At 32.4% G+C, this 13,238-nt stretch overlaps 1 protein-coding gene and 2 pseudogenes across 1 annotated transcript in view; 1 reads left to right on the top strand and 2 right to left on the bottom strand.

The window, feature by feature from the left end:
• ATP11B (ATPase phospholipid transporting 11B (putative)) overlaps nt 1–13,238 on the bottom strand; it is a gene marked incomplete at its 5' end in the record, with an annotated part of 99,673 nt that overhangs the window by 59,088 nt on the left and 27,347 nt on the right. The window contains 6 exons of the mRNA XM_025042257.1: nt 1,895–1,976; nt 2,544–2,608; nt 4,610–4,657; nt 10,668–10,771; nt 11,119–11,247; nt 11,439–11,546. Of these exons, the coding sequence (XP_024898025.1) occupies nt 1,895–1,976; nt 2,544–2,608; nt 4,610–4,657; nt 10,668–10,771; nt 11,119–11,247; nt 11,439–11,546 (536 nt within the window). The remainder of the gene's footprint in view (nt 1–1,894; nt 1,977–2,543; nt 2,609–4,609; nt 4,658–10,667; nt 10,772–11,118; nt 11,248–11,438; nt 11,547–13,238) is intronic.
• On the top strand, nt 8,081–8,199 carry LOC112474139 (annotated as a pseudogene).
• Nucleotides 11,984–12,102, bottom strand: LOC112474233 (annotated as a pseudogene).

The raw sequence follows: 13,238 nt of genomic DNA, 5'->3' as shown, positions 1-13,238 counted from the left end.
TCCATTTCATCTGAGTTGGAAAATTTAGTGACATAAAGTTGTTCATAATAGTTCTTTATCTGTAGATAAAGTGACCACAGTAGGAAGGATCTATAGTAATAGCCTAATATTGGTAATTTTTTAATATTTCTTTCCTACCACTTTGATTTTTCACCCTTAATCCCTCAATCTAGGTATTTATCAATTTTATTAATAATTTCAAAGGACCAACTTTTGGCTTTGTTAATTTTGTGTTCTATTCTATTTGTTCCAGTTCACATCTTTAATATTTCTTCTCTTTTTTTCTCAGACTGGGTCTAATTGCTCCTTTTTCTAGCTTCTTAAGGTAGAAATTTATATGACTGATTTTAAGCTTTTCTTCTTCTCATATATAAACATTCATAGCTAGAAATTTCCCTCTAACCTAGGCTTTGCCTTGAGTCCACAAATTTTGATATGTTGATTTAAATTACCATCCTATTTTTCTCAAATTTTGGAAATTTTAAGTTATTATTTTTTCAAATATTTTTATTCTGCCTCTTTTATTTTTGGGGGGGCTCAATTAGACTTATGCTAGAAACCAAAAACATTGTTTCCACTGCAATAAGCAACAGCAAAATTATCCGTTCAGTTCTTTCAGCTTTCTAGTACATACTATTTTACTGCCAACCCCACTGAGGTTTCCCCTGCACATGTATAGTTTTCATAGCTAGCCACATGGCTTTGAAACTGTTCATTCTTCTTCAATCTTTTTCTCTCTGTACTTCAAATTGAATAATTTTTTATTGCTCTTTCAAGTTCACTGACAATTTCTTCTACTTTCCACAATCTAGTATTGAGCATGTCTAATTACATTTAATTTCAGTAATTATATTTTTCAACTCAAGAATTTCCACTTAGTTTTTTTACAGTTTCCATTTCTCTGCTGAGATTTCTCTTATGTTCATTCATATCTTCCCTTAGGCCTTTAAAAATATTTGCAAGATCTAGATCATTATGGAGACAGTTTTTATTGAGTGCTCTTCTTTGAGTACAAGTTACATTTTCTCCACGTCTGCTTATTTTTGATTACATAGTAGATTTCGTAAATAATATGTTGTTATAGACTCTATATTCTTTTATGTTCCTCAGAAGAGTATGGATTTTCATTCCAGCAGAAAGTTAACTTGGCTAGGCTCAAATACCAAAAACATTGTTTCCACTGCAATAAGCAACAGCAAAATTATCCGTTCAGTTCTTTCAGCTTTCTAGTACATACTATTTTACTGCCAACCCCACTGAGGTTTCCCCTGCACATGTATAGTTTTCATAACTAGCCAAGGATTAAACATAATTTTTGTACAGGTTTTAGAGTTTTATTTCCTTCTGTGGCTCCAGGAGCTTATATGAGTTTCCCCTCCCTAGCTGCTCTTCCCTTGTCCTCTGACATCTAAATCTTGTAAAGCCTCAGGTTCTCTGATGCCCTCGGTAGAATAGGAATTGAGGAGTGCCCTCAGGCAAAAAACTACATTCAAATCTTTCCCCTTGCTGATGCTCTCTTTCAAGAGTAGACTCTTTGCCAGTTTCCTTCTTTTTTTTGGTCATTCTCCATGCTTTCAAATAGTTATTTAAAAAAATATTTTGTCTAGATTTATCATTATCTTCAGGGGGCTTAGTCTGATCAAGTGATTTCATTATTACCCATTAATATTTATTTAAAGTCATAACTTAGCATATGCCAAACATTTTGTATGCTGCGTGCATACAAAAATCCCTATCCTCAAAGATATTGTCTTCTATTGACTTGGCATTATATGTTTTTTATGTATTTTTATATATTAAATATATTTTATACACATTTTATACATATATAAATAATGCACATATCCATTGTCATATTTATGTGCAAATAAATGAAAAAAGACAGCTTTCTTACTTTTCTACTGCAGATCGTTTCTGGGACTTGCTCTTGTAATTTAATGCCATCTTTGTTTCCATTCCGGTGTACACAGCAACACCTGCAAAACAAAACAGTCTCTTAAAATAATCCCCTAGCTTGTTTCACAAGACAAATAATAACCATTAACTGTCAACCAGTTAATGAATAACATAAGCTAGCCAAAATATGAAGGGACATTCCTGAAAGGAGAAGTATATGTTCCAATAGTACATGGTAGATAGTTATAGGTAAATAAGAATCTGCTGAATGAATGAGTCAGCAGTTATCTTCACCAATCTAATGAAATTATATAGGTGGTTTACTGTACCATGATGCCAGATTATACTGGTTGTCATCTACCACTAATAGAAGTGTCAGAATTATCTTCTTAGCATTCAGTTTCACAAATATACACAACGAAAATATAAGAGCAGGATTCTAGTCTATTACTAAAAAATAAAGATTAACAACAAAAATACAACACGAAATTATATTAATACCATCTCTGTAAGATAACTGTCACAGGCAACATTTAAAAAAGTAATAAATTAACCAACTAAAAGACCACAAAAATTGTGCTTTTAAAAATATTTCATGTAAAGCATCAACCAGAATCTATAAATAAAAATTTTCAATAGATACAAACCAAAAATTTCTTTTGTGTTTTTTAATCTGGCTCCACGAAGCAAGAGACTCTCTGGCCCCAGAGGTCTAGGAAGGGGAAAAAAAGCAGTGAATATATATTAATAAGTCAATTAAATTCTAAAATGGCATCATCAGCAGAAAGTACTTAAGGTGTAGTTACAACACTGCTTTCGTATAAAACCAAAATCTCAGCTACTACAAAGCTGTCTAGGTCAATCATGATGTTAGTTATCGTAACAAAAATACCTACTTTGGCTTTTCAGTCACTTTAAGATCAGTGGCTCAGAAGTAAGATTATGCTGGTAAATAAACTCACAAAGCCACCAGTTTCAAAATTTTAAACATAAAACACAACAAAATAAAAGATTAAGCAATGATTTAATAATGTTTAACTGAAGATGAAATTTTAAAATTTGGAGCAAAATTAACAGTTTTCGAAGAAAATACAGAATTAAAATGCAATGTAAACATAAACTGTAGCATGATGTGTGTGTAGATGTGTAAGTTCTGCACAATTAAAAATACACTGGATTATAAAACATAACATAGTAAGTGAGTTAGTACTTAGCTAGGCAAGACTGACACTACAACTTGACTACTTGCATTGCATACTTCTTGGAGCACGGGTCTTCTTGCTGTTTGAATTGCTCTCCATAAGGGAGATATAAAACGAGAAGGAATAACTAGAAAGGAAATTGTATTTTCTTAGTGATAGCAAAATGATAAGAATCTATTATGGATAAGTAAAAAAAGCCTTAATTTTGTTGATATTCCTTATGCTTTCCTGAAATATACAAAGAGTTATCCAAATCAAACAGAATCTGAACCAATTCTGAAGATCTTTGCAAACCCAAACACTCTAACTAATCCAATGAACCAAGGGGGTCAGGTGTTTGAAACATGGTTAATAAGTACGGTTTTATTAACTAGTCATATTTGAAGCACACTCCATGGATAGTCTAAAATCAATTAATCAGGAACCATAAAACAGCTCTTTTTCACTTGGTGTTGATTCCAACAATGAATAGAAAAACTCTTAGCTCACATTGGCATATACAATTGGAATATGATGGAAAGCTTCAAATTAAAAGGTAATTCATGAGCAAACTGTGGTTGCTTCAGCAAAGAACATGGCTCATTTTCTAAACCATTCTAGGGGCTGAGGGAACATAGTTGATCTTTTTCTTTACCAGACACAATACATTAATGCAATTCACACTACCTATTCACACATGTAATCCCATGATATCACTATAGAAATCAAAATGAAACCTAGTCAAAGTTATTCAAGCAGGGGTCCTACACTTAAAAAGACCTTGTTACAGAGTTTATCGAACATGCTTCTGCATTATTGTTTACTAAAAATGTGAATCAGTGCTGATGCATATTTTTGGTGACTTGTCTTGAGGATTTCATTTAAAAAATGCTCAACTCTTTATATCAGTGACTTATTTTGCACAGCCAATTTAATTAAATATGTCTCCAGAAAAGAGGTGGAATGCTAATTTGATTAGAAGTCCTAAGGATGATTCTAAGATTTATTCTAAATTTGGCTTTGTGGTCATGAGTAACAATGTAACCTCATCCTATCAGCAAACCTTTGAAATGACCCAAAACCTTTCATGTAGGTGCCAGAAATTAACCTGAATATTGAGGGGAAAAACCTAAACAACCAAACAAAAAAACAATTAGAAAAGTAAATAAGAGATTCTGGATTGGCCACTGAATACTCCATTTTGTGCTGAATGATTTGAAATGAAAAAGACCATAACATTTATACCTGTTGAACATTACACAGGACATTTTCTGTACTCACTTTAAGTATGGTAGGCAAGGATTTGAACAAGAACAGCTATGTTTCCTTTTATGTTACTACTTAATATTACTGGAAAAAGAAATATAAGTACACAAATAATCATAAATCATTTTGATATCATTTCATGGAATCTGTTTCATCCTCACTTGCTGCTACTATAAATTACTAGAAGATGAAGTGCTAAATGCTTTTAAATGAGTCCTTTTCCATGATATACTGCTTACCTAATATCTCTTTAACTTTATTCTTACCTTACAATTTCTTCCATTTGTTGAGTTATTATCATTCGTCCCATGAATCTATTAAAGAATTCACCATGTTACAAAAAAACCAATGATATATTACTTATGACATCAATAGGTAGAAAGTTTTAGATACTTTAAGCACTGTTCCTACACATGAAACAAACCAACCATTCGTATATATTAGTGGTCCAATATTCATGTTAGAAATTATAAAAATAAATACTAATCAGTCATTAAGCTTTAAAAATTTAAATATTCTTGCCATCTCCACTCCGACTATGAATGAGATAATGAATAAAAAAAAAAGTTTTCAAATGTTTTATATATTACTAATATGTTTCATCATTATGAGAATTTATAATTGCTACACAAAGATGTATACACTATTTAGCCAACAATGAATACTCACATATTTCATCACAATTTACTAAATATAAAGCTTCCTGTAACCAGAATTGTTCATTTACTTATTCATGTATTCATTCACTCAACAAATATTCATTGAGCACCTACTACTTGTGAGTTAAGAGGTGGGAATAGAGTAATAAGCAAAAACCTATCAGTGAAGTCCAGAGTTTCTTTAACTTTTGGTTGCCTTAAATCTAGATTAAATGGCTGGCCTGTTGGGAATGAATTTTTATAGCCTGGACTTTTAGTTCCAATTTCTACTACCAAAACAGCTCCATAGCGTAGAGTCAATTCAAGTGTATTCTTACTTTCTACTACAGTGAGAAGTAAATTCTGAGTTTAAGCAAATTCTAGACAGAGCTTCATGTTAATCATTTAACTAGGCAAAGAAATTGTAAGCATTTCCTTCCAAATGTACCTATTACTCCTCCTGTTCCCAGGTCATAGATGCTTTATCCTTTTGGGTGTCATTTTTTTTTTTTTTTGCTAATCTCTTACTTCTGCTTTCTTCAACTCCCTGTATCAGGGAGAAGCAGTGTTATTTTTATTAACATTCAGCTGCTGTCTCCCTGGGCATCTTTCAGAGATGATGCGTGATTGCGCTTTTGATTTTCCTGAGCTTAATTCAAACAAGAGACCTGTTTTACTTCATTGTATCTGTCCTGTTATCCTTGATTCTAAGGCACTTCTCATTGGTTCATGCTAGTTCCATGGTGGATTAATTCACCTTGCATTTTCCTTAGCCCTTTCTCCAAACCCACACTTCTATTTGTTTCAAAGAGAAAATAGCTTTATTACCCTCTTTTCTGATTATAAAGACTATATACACTCAAACACACACACATTTTATAAAATGATTCAGACAATATAAAAAGATATCAAAAGGGAAATAACCATCACTGGTAATCCCACTACTCAAATACAAACACTGCTAGTATTTTGGGATATGTTTTCCAGGCTTTTTTCCATGCATGTATAAATACTTATCAAAAAAACGAAACCAGGATCACACCATAAACACTGTTGGTAACGCCCCTCCCCACTTAACATGTCTTGCCAAAAACATAGATACACATAATTATTTTTAATATCACACATAATATTGTATTTTTGGGTTACTATAGAATTTATTTAAATAACTCACTACTGATGGAAGTTTATGTTTTTTCCAACTTATATTCTAAACAGTGCAGCCCTGAACAACCTTATGTACAGGAGCATTTCATTATTTTGTTAGGAAACACTCCTAGAAGTGGAAGTGCTAAGTCAGAGTCTAAAAAATTAAGAGGCAGAAAGAACTCTTAGAATTACAGGAGCAAAGGAGCCAAAGAAAAAGAAAATGGAGAATATCGTGAAATAGGCACCTGCTAGAGGCTGCTCCTAAACAAAAGGCTCTCCTTCTTTTCATTTCTTCCAGTGGTTTGGCAGAGTTCATTTCTTACCATACTCTAGCCTCTCTCAATAAGCTATTAAAATTCCTTAAAAAGTAATTATGTAACCCCACTTAATAAATATGTAATTAGAAAGGAATTAAAAATGTTCGACAGAGAAGAATTAATAAACAAATAGAAAAATATTTAGTCTTTTTAATAAAGAATAAATTAAAACTAGAGTTTTAAAACTTTACTATTATCTACAAAATTAGTAAAAGATTTTAAAAGATAATATTTAATACTAGTAAAATTCTGAAACAATAAAAAACCTCATAAACTTATACTTGGCTCATGGCAATAAAAATTAGTCCAATGCTTTTGTAAAGTGTCAGTTTATTTATTAAAGCCAAACTCTATTAGGGCTTTAACCCAATAATTGCTTTTCTGCAGTTCTGTCCGTTCTTAGAGAATAATTTAGCATTAGATTATAAACTCTAGGACGCAGGAGTTACCCCGTTTCTTTATTGTTGTATTCTCAATTTTAGTATATGTGCTGCCGTATTAGCACAGTATTCTCGGTGTCTACCACTATGCCTCAATTATTGGTGGCACTCAAAATCTGATGAATAAATGGGCAATAAGTATATTCACACATCCTTTGATCTATAGTAATTTGAAACCCTATCATTCATCCATTCATTGAACAGATATCTATTGAGTGTCTACTATGTGCCTGGTACAGTTTAAGTACTTCAATTCGATAGTAAAGTGAACTACACACACAAATCTTGTTTGCATATATCACAGACAATTCAATAAGAGAAAATTTAAGTGTATAAAATTAAGTAACTAAAAATATTCATTCTTTCAGCTGTCAACAAATAAAAGTAAGGCTTCTTATTTACTAGATCTGTCCTAAGTGTTTGGGATATATCAGTGAACAAAATACACAACAATGCCTGCCTCTGAGTTTAAGTGTAGTTGGAAAGAGATAATAAGCAATAAACATAATAAATAAGTAAATTACATAGTATACTAGGAGGTATTATGTGTTATAAAAAAGAAAAGCAGAACAGGGTAAGAAAGATTAGATTGCAGTATTAAATAGTCAAAGGCTTCACTGAGGAGATTTAAGCATAAATTAGAATGAGGTAAAAGAGTTAAGACAAGGAATAGTTAGTGAAAAGGTGGGAGTGGATATGGCATGTTCAAGAGAAAGGAGGCCAGTGTAGCTGGAGGGTGAGCAAGAGGGAGATGGGTCAGAAATTAGGTCAGAGAGGAAAGGCTGAGGACAGGGACAATCAGTAAGGTCCTATGCATTGTCAAAAAGATAAGGGTTTTTACTTGGAGTGAAATGGAAAAGTCATTGCAGGGTTCGAGCAGAGGAATGACATAATCTGACTTACATTTTAAAAGGATCACTCTGGCTGTTATTGTGAGAACAGAATGCAAAGAAAAGAAGAGTGAAAACAGAAAAACTGGTAAGGATGCCTTTAATAGCAGTAAACCAGGCAGGAGAGCTGGTTTAAACCAAATTAGAAGCAGTGAAACTGGTGAAAGATGGTCAAATTTTGGATGTATTCTGAAGGTAAGGTATTCTGATGGATTGGGATGAGATGTGGGAGAAGAAGAGAGGAAAGGTTAGCAGAGAGGGGAGGTGACTCCAAAGTTTTGGGCCTAAACAACTGGAAGTGAGGTCTATGGCCATGCCACCCTGAACAAGCCCAATCCCATCTGATCTCAGAAGCTAAGCAGGGTCGGGCCTGGTTAGTATTTGGATGGGAGAACACCTAGGAAGACCAGGTGCTATAGGCGTAAAAAAATTTAAAAAATAAATAAATAAATAAGGGACTGTAAGCTGACAAGGTCCTTGCAATCTGTGAGGTCAACCAAGGGTTGCCTCACTCAAAATAATAATAATAATAATAATAATAATAATAATAATAATAATAAAATTAACAATTGGAAGCGTGGACTGTCATCAACTGAGATGGGAAAGGCTGTTGGCATAAAATGTTTTGGAGGGAAGATCAGGAATTCAGTTGTTCAACATGATTAATTTGAGATATCTACTAAACGTCTAAGTAGAATTGTAGAAGAGCAAGTTGGATATAAAAGTCTGGAATTTAGGAAAGAAGCCTGAGATGGAGATATAAATCTGGGAGTTAGAATGTAGATGATCTTTAAGGCCATCGGCTTGAATGAGATTACCAAAGGAATTGAGGGCAGAAACTGAAAGGGATAGGGAGGGAAAGGAAGAGGAAAGAGGACAGTACTGGGTCACTCTAACATTAAGAAGTCCAGAAGAAGAGGAGAAATCAGCGAGAGGGACTGAGGAGGAGGAATGGTGAAGTAGGAGGAAAACCAAGAAAGTGTCTTGGAAGCCAAGTGAACTAACTGTATGAAAGAAGAGAAATAATGAACTACCCAACTGCTGGATTTTGAACTGGTGAACTTATTTGCAATAAAGAGCCATGCAATATTTGTAATAGCAAAACAATGAGAGTTAGGCATTGAAATATTAGGGAATGGTTAGATTCTAGTACATTCACTTAGACTATTTTGCAGCCATTAAAAATGATCATTAAGAATACTATGCAGTAAGATGGAAAATGCTTTTTTAAAATCACAAAATACACATTCTTTCAAGAAATATTAGAAAATATGGAGAAAAGCAGCTGAAATCCTACCACCAAGAAACAACTAATTTTCTGACATGTAATTCCTGTTTTTCTTTCTCTATTTTTCTATCCTACTACTTAACTACCTATCACACACATACACATTTTTTTAAATACAATTGGAATCGTATGAGAACTAGACCTTTATTTCTTATTTAACATTATATTTCAGTATGTTCCTATGTCATTAAATTCTTTGAAAACATCATTTTTGTAATCTACAGATTTGCCTTATATACCTATGTAAGCATTCTCCTACAGGGACATTTAAAATGCTTTCCACTATTTCCCTTACATAGAGCATAGAGTAAAGGGAAAAAACACAATTTTATATATATAATATCTTTACAGTTATGAGCTGCTCAAGGACAGATACTATGCTAGTTCATCTTACTTTTCACCTATCCAATGAGCACAGAGATGCTCAACAATAACTTGTTGAAAGAATGAATAAATAAAAACAGCAAAAAATTTAAGCAGTGGTATGATTATGAGTTATCTTTCCATTACAAAAGCCTTCTGTGGTAGTTACATATATGTTTAAAACAAAATATATACTTTCAGTAAGTAACAAGAGAAAATAAAGAACACCTTATATTTAACAGTGAATTATTTCCTATTCAAAAGTTTTAACTTTCCCCCATTCTCCAAGATAATAAAAAACCACCAACACATTAGTCATATTTAATCTCACATTAATCTTATGCCTGCTTAATGCTCCATCATTTTCTAGTTTTTAATTTTTTTATAACTCACTATTGAAATGAGAATATAATAGCAATATAGAAATCTTAAGTACTAAATACTTTATAGTTAAATCTTATAGTTTAAATGCTCTTTACAGTTTATTGGAAAACTCTATACCTCATTTGAATGATGAAAATGCAGATTTTCATAATATCACATAGAGAATAACCCATGATAAATAGAATGTGGATCCAGAACAAAGAAAGATATGTAAGAGATTTGGAAAAGCTAAGGAGTAACGATAAGATTTGAAATATTTCAACCAGTAGAGGGAGATATTTCACATGACAAGAAGCTGAGGGTGATTTTTTTCACAATGTGGTTGTAAATTATATTCTATCACCAGTTATTGAGTAAAAATGAATTTAGTATCGTACTTATGTCTTTAATAATAAAAATTTGTTTCTATTCCATACCCCACAATAATTAGCATATCACTGGAAGATGATTTACATTGTATTTAGTAAACTGTAATGTTAAAAGGAGTTGGTTCCTAGTGAACACAAAGACATAGCCCTTTGCCTTCATGGAACGTGCATAAGCGCGCACACACACAATTGCTTTCTTCTAAGTAAATAAACTTACTTCTCTTATAACTACTATTATAAAGTTCACTATTATAGTTATAAAGACAGTTCATATCAAAGTAGAAGCTAATGGGAGGGAAAGTTTAAATAAAAGCACTGGTTTTGAATTAATTCTGGCAAATTCTGCTTTTAGCCTTTTCCCCCTTAACTGATCTCCCCAATTCCCTCCCCCCAATAATGTCTTCAATAAGCTAAAGATTTCATTGTATTTTTATGATTGTAAAAATGAGATCTATAAACAGGACTTAAAATATGTTAAATACCACACCTGTATAAGTCTGCTTCTGGTTGCTGACATTCTATCACAGCTACAAGAGTGTCCAAATTGGCAACTGTGTGTAATACTGCTGTTTCTGGAACTGCCACATGGGTCTTAAAAAAAAGAAAAAAAAGGATTAAATTGCAGTTTCGAGATCCAAATGGGACCTTATATATCACCTATTTCAAATCTCCCTTATCTAAAAAAAGTATTAAATATTAAAATATTTTATTTTTCCTGAAAACATTTTCCATTTTTGTCTAATGTGACCTGACTAAACCATAGGGGGCTACACTTCAAATAAATATATAATAATGTTATTTCTAAAACTTAATAATTTTTAAAAGTTTCAGTAATTTAAAAGCTTTCCTTTATTTGCTACCTTATCCAAAGGAAATATCAATAATCCAAAGATATTTTCTTCACCAAGAGGAACACTCAAACACATACATATACAAACCTTCAGGTTAGTTTCTCCATCCAGACTAGCAGTTGTAATGTGACAAGAACCATCAAGTCGATCTGAAGACAACAGCACCAAATCTGCAGGGAAAATTTCATCTTTGGCTATTCGAACAATATCACCCACCTATGAAGAATTTGGGGGAAAAGTAAATATAGTGATTTTAAAAGGCAAGTATAGTGATTTTGTTGAGTTCGAAAGAAGCGATCTTCCACAATATTTTAATGTAGGAAAAATGGCTTTTAACTAAAATATAATCTGGTTAGAATTTGTGATACTAAAATATAATTGATTTCCATTATTTACTAAATGCATACCCGAATGTTTTTTGATCTAGTTTTTACAAGGCCACCACTTCGAACAACATAAACAGGAGCTCCATTTACTTCATTATCTGAGTTATGTCGTAACCAATCTTCATATCCCTGTATCAACAGAATAAAAAAAGTACCCTTTTTAGTATAATTAGAAGATATCTTTATTAAATAAGGAAAAAAACCCAAAAACTTTCCCAAAATATTTCATTCACCAGACTCATATTAGGCTATTCTGAGACATCATCTGACATCCATTTGTACTAGAAATACTCTTTTCTCTTAGTTTTCATTACACACATGTTCCTGGTTTTTATAGTACCTCTCAGTTATTTCTTCTCAATTTCCTGATGAGAGGCTCCTTCTATGTCATCTTTATGGGTCCTTTTCTTATCCTTCATTTTCTCACTACAAGATTTCTTCTATCTCCATGACTTCAAAAAAATTCTAAAATTTGTTATCTTTAGCTCATATGTTTCTTTTGGCCTTTAAACTTGAATATCCAAGTGCATTGTTAATATCTTTAACTTTTATTTTATTTTTTTTAATGCCTACAGAACCTGGTCTTCCAAGGTGGTCTCCCATCCAAGTACTAACCAGGCCCGACCCTGCTTAGCTTTCAAGATCAGACGGGATTGGGCACATTCAGGGTGGCATGGCCGTACACAATAACTTCATTTTGATGTCTCACAAATATATTAAACATTTCAAAACTAAATTAATGTTATCTTCCAAACCTGTTGCATTTCCAATGTTTTCCATCTTGATAAATGACATTACCATTTACTGAGTCGTTCATACTAAAAATCTGGAGAGTTGTTTTTGATTCCTACCTTTTTCCTAAAACCTATTCAATTAAGTTCTATTGCTTCTTTGTACAAATGATATTTTAACCATAAAATATAAATTCACAGAGCATTATTACAGACAATAGAAAAAAATTAAACAGATTTTAAAACTGAAGTCGAGTTCTTTCACTTTCTTAAACAACAGACCAAAAGAATTAATTATAATTTGTATTTCAAAAACAATATGGTAGGCTATATGGGTCATCATTAGAAAGGCAAACAGACACAAGCATTTCCTAAAGAACACTTTGATTAAATGTTAAAAAGTGGCAAGTATCATGCTAAGCTAAATAAGTCAGACGGGAAGGGCTGAGAAGAACCACGATTTTACTTATATGTAGATATAAAACTGAAAGCAACAAACGAACAACACAAACACTCAAAGACACAGACAACAGTTCAGTGGTTACCAGAAGGAAAGGAATGAAGAGGGAGTAAAATAAGGGTGAAGGGGGTCAAATGTATATGATGGAAGGAGATTTGACTTTGGGTGGTGAACACACAATTCAATATATAGATGATGTAGTACTGAATTGTACACTGGAAACCTATGTAATTTATTAACCAACATCAACCCCAATAACTTTAATAGTAACAAAAGTGGCAATTTTTTTTTAAGTGGAAAAGACTTATTGTGCTATTTTAGAGGAAATTCAAGAACTCAGAAGTACAGTGCAAGAACAGATAAAGAAATAATATCTGATAACATTAAGTGATAAAAGTAAGGTACAGAATGTGTTGTGTTCTATGTTCTCATTTGTGAAAAAAATATGCTTGCCATGTGAACACTCTGTGCAGATATATAGACTAATATACAAATAATGGCTTCCTCAGGGGAAGAAAACTAGGAGACTGGGGGTTAGGAGTATAAGAGAGTTCTACTGTATGCTATTTTGTACTTTTCCCATTTTTTAAATTATGTACATTACCTAAGAAAAAAAATTGTAACACTAAA

The sequence above is a fragment of the Pteropus alecto genome, unplaced genomic scaffold (genome assembly GCF_000325575.1).
Source record: "Pteropus alecto unplaced genomic scaffold, ASM32557v1 scaffold88, whole genome shotgun sequence".
In the NCBI taxonomy this organism is placed as follows: Eukaryota; Metazoa; Chordata; class Mammalia; order Chiroptera; family Pteropodidae; genus Pteropus; species Pteropus alecto.
Note: the sequence above shows the minus strand (reverse complement) of the source record. Positions and strands in the feature narration are given on the sequence as shown.